Source organism: Notothenia coriiceps, unplaced genomic scaffold (assembly GCF_000735185.1).
Source record: "Notothenia coriiceps isolate Sejong01 unplaced genomic scaffold, NC01 NC01_scaffold00036517, whole genome shotgun sequence".
Lineage (NCBI taxonomy): Eukaryota > Metazoa > Chordata > Actinopteri > Perciformes > Nototheniidae > Notothenia > Notothenia coriiceps.
In genome coordinates, this window is record NW_011369218.1 from 64,586 (window position 1) to 66,013 (window position 1,428).

At 39.6% G+C, this 1,428-nt stretch overlaps 1 protein-coding gene across 1 annotated transcript in view; it reads right to left on the minus strand.

Moving 5' to 3' along the window:
• Positions 1-964, minus strand: part of LOC104963985 (uncharacterized) — a 54,975-nt gene extending 54,011 nt beyond the window's left edge. Inside the window, exon 1 of the mRNA XM_010792683.1 lies at positions 840-964. Coding sequence (XP_010790985.1) covers positions 840-964 — 125 coding nt within the window. The remainder of the gene's footprint in view (positions 1-839) is intronic.
• Positions 965-1,428: the final 464 nt, after the last annotated feature.

A 1,428-nucleotide genomic window follows, 5' to 3' on the forward strand; every position in this document is an offset into this window, starting at 1 on the left:
AGGGGGGGGGAAGGGAGGAGGACGTGCGCGTTTCACCGTCAGGGTGGACACACGTAATAAAGGTCGTGTCCGTATGTCAGACAACCGGAGAAAAAAGAATACCGGAGTGAAAGGAGGTCCTACCTCCAAAAACCTTGGACCCCTATTTGTCAGGGTGTCCAGACACGAGTGACGGACACTGAAGTACAGGACACGTGAACACCTCGACGTACGACATGCAAAACGCGACACGGAAGACTTGCGTCCGGAGTGTAGACTACTACCATGTGTGAAACAACCTTTCCTCGGTCCCAGAAAATTTGTGGACTACGGTCACTGTCGACGACACGAGCTGAGTACGTGCCACAAAAACACTCCGAAGGACATTAAAAATTCATACTAATATATAAAATAGTATACACTTATACTAGTTTATGAAGGATCAAGGAGGTAACTTGTGACACACATGTAATAAAGTAAAACATGTAACCCGTTTAGGGAAATTATGAGCAATAGGGAAATGGGAACTGCGGACATTAAATATATACGTTAATACATTTTTTTTAAAATAAAATCAAAACGAAAGTTCGGTCTACGATTTTATTACACCTCTAATAATAAACTTAATACGTGTATCTCTATCTTATCTAACCCATACTACGTTTAATCGCTAGTGTCCGTAAATTCCTATTTTTCATAAACCCCATCTACGTTAATCGCTGCTTGTTCCGTAATTACCTATTTTATAATATAATTTTGTGTAAAAGGGTATAGTCCGTACATTAAAAAAGTAAATAACTACGGTTGTTTATTAATTAATTATCATTAAGTAAAGTTTTTTCGTAGACTTCATAACCTACCCGTCAGGACTGACGTAGCCGGAGTCCTTCTCGCAGAACGGTTTGACCCTGAACAGAAAGCAGAAGAACGACCAGAAGGTGAGATTGAGAGACAAGAAAAAGCAAAACATCGTGACGGACACCATCGTCGAACGAGAGCGTCGTCAATCGACGTCTTGACCACGATTCCCTTGGGACGTAGTCTCAGAGGTAGTCACGACGGTGACACGTATTGTGACGACGCGGACTTACGACGAAAAGCAGTGGACCAATTTTTTTTTTTCCAGTGATAACTTTTCTCATCTGTAAAAATAAATACTAAATACTCATGTCAAACATTCTTCTTTTTCAAGAAACTTTTTGCGAAAGGTAGAAACTCAGTGCGTTTTCTTTTTTTTTTTCTTTCGGGTGATAACTTACGTCTGTAGCAATAAATGTATTATGTTTTGTACATTCCTGATAGTACACCTGAGAGGTGTTTATAAGACCGATTGTTGTTTTTCGACTGGTGTTATAATATTGATATAAGTCGCAAAAGGGTGACTGAAAAGACGGTCAGAGTACGAGTCGTTTACTTACCCTTTGTGACTATAATATATGTAATAATGAC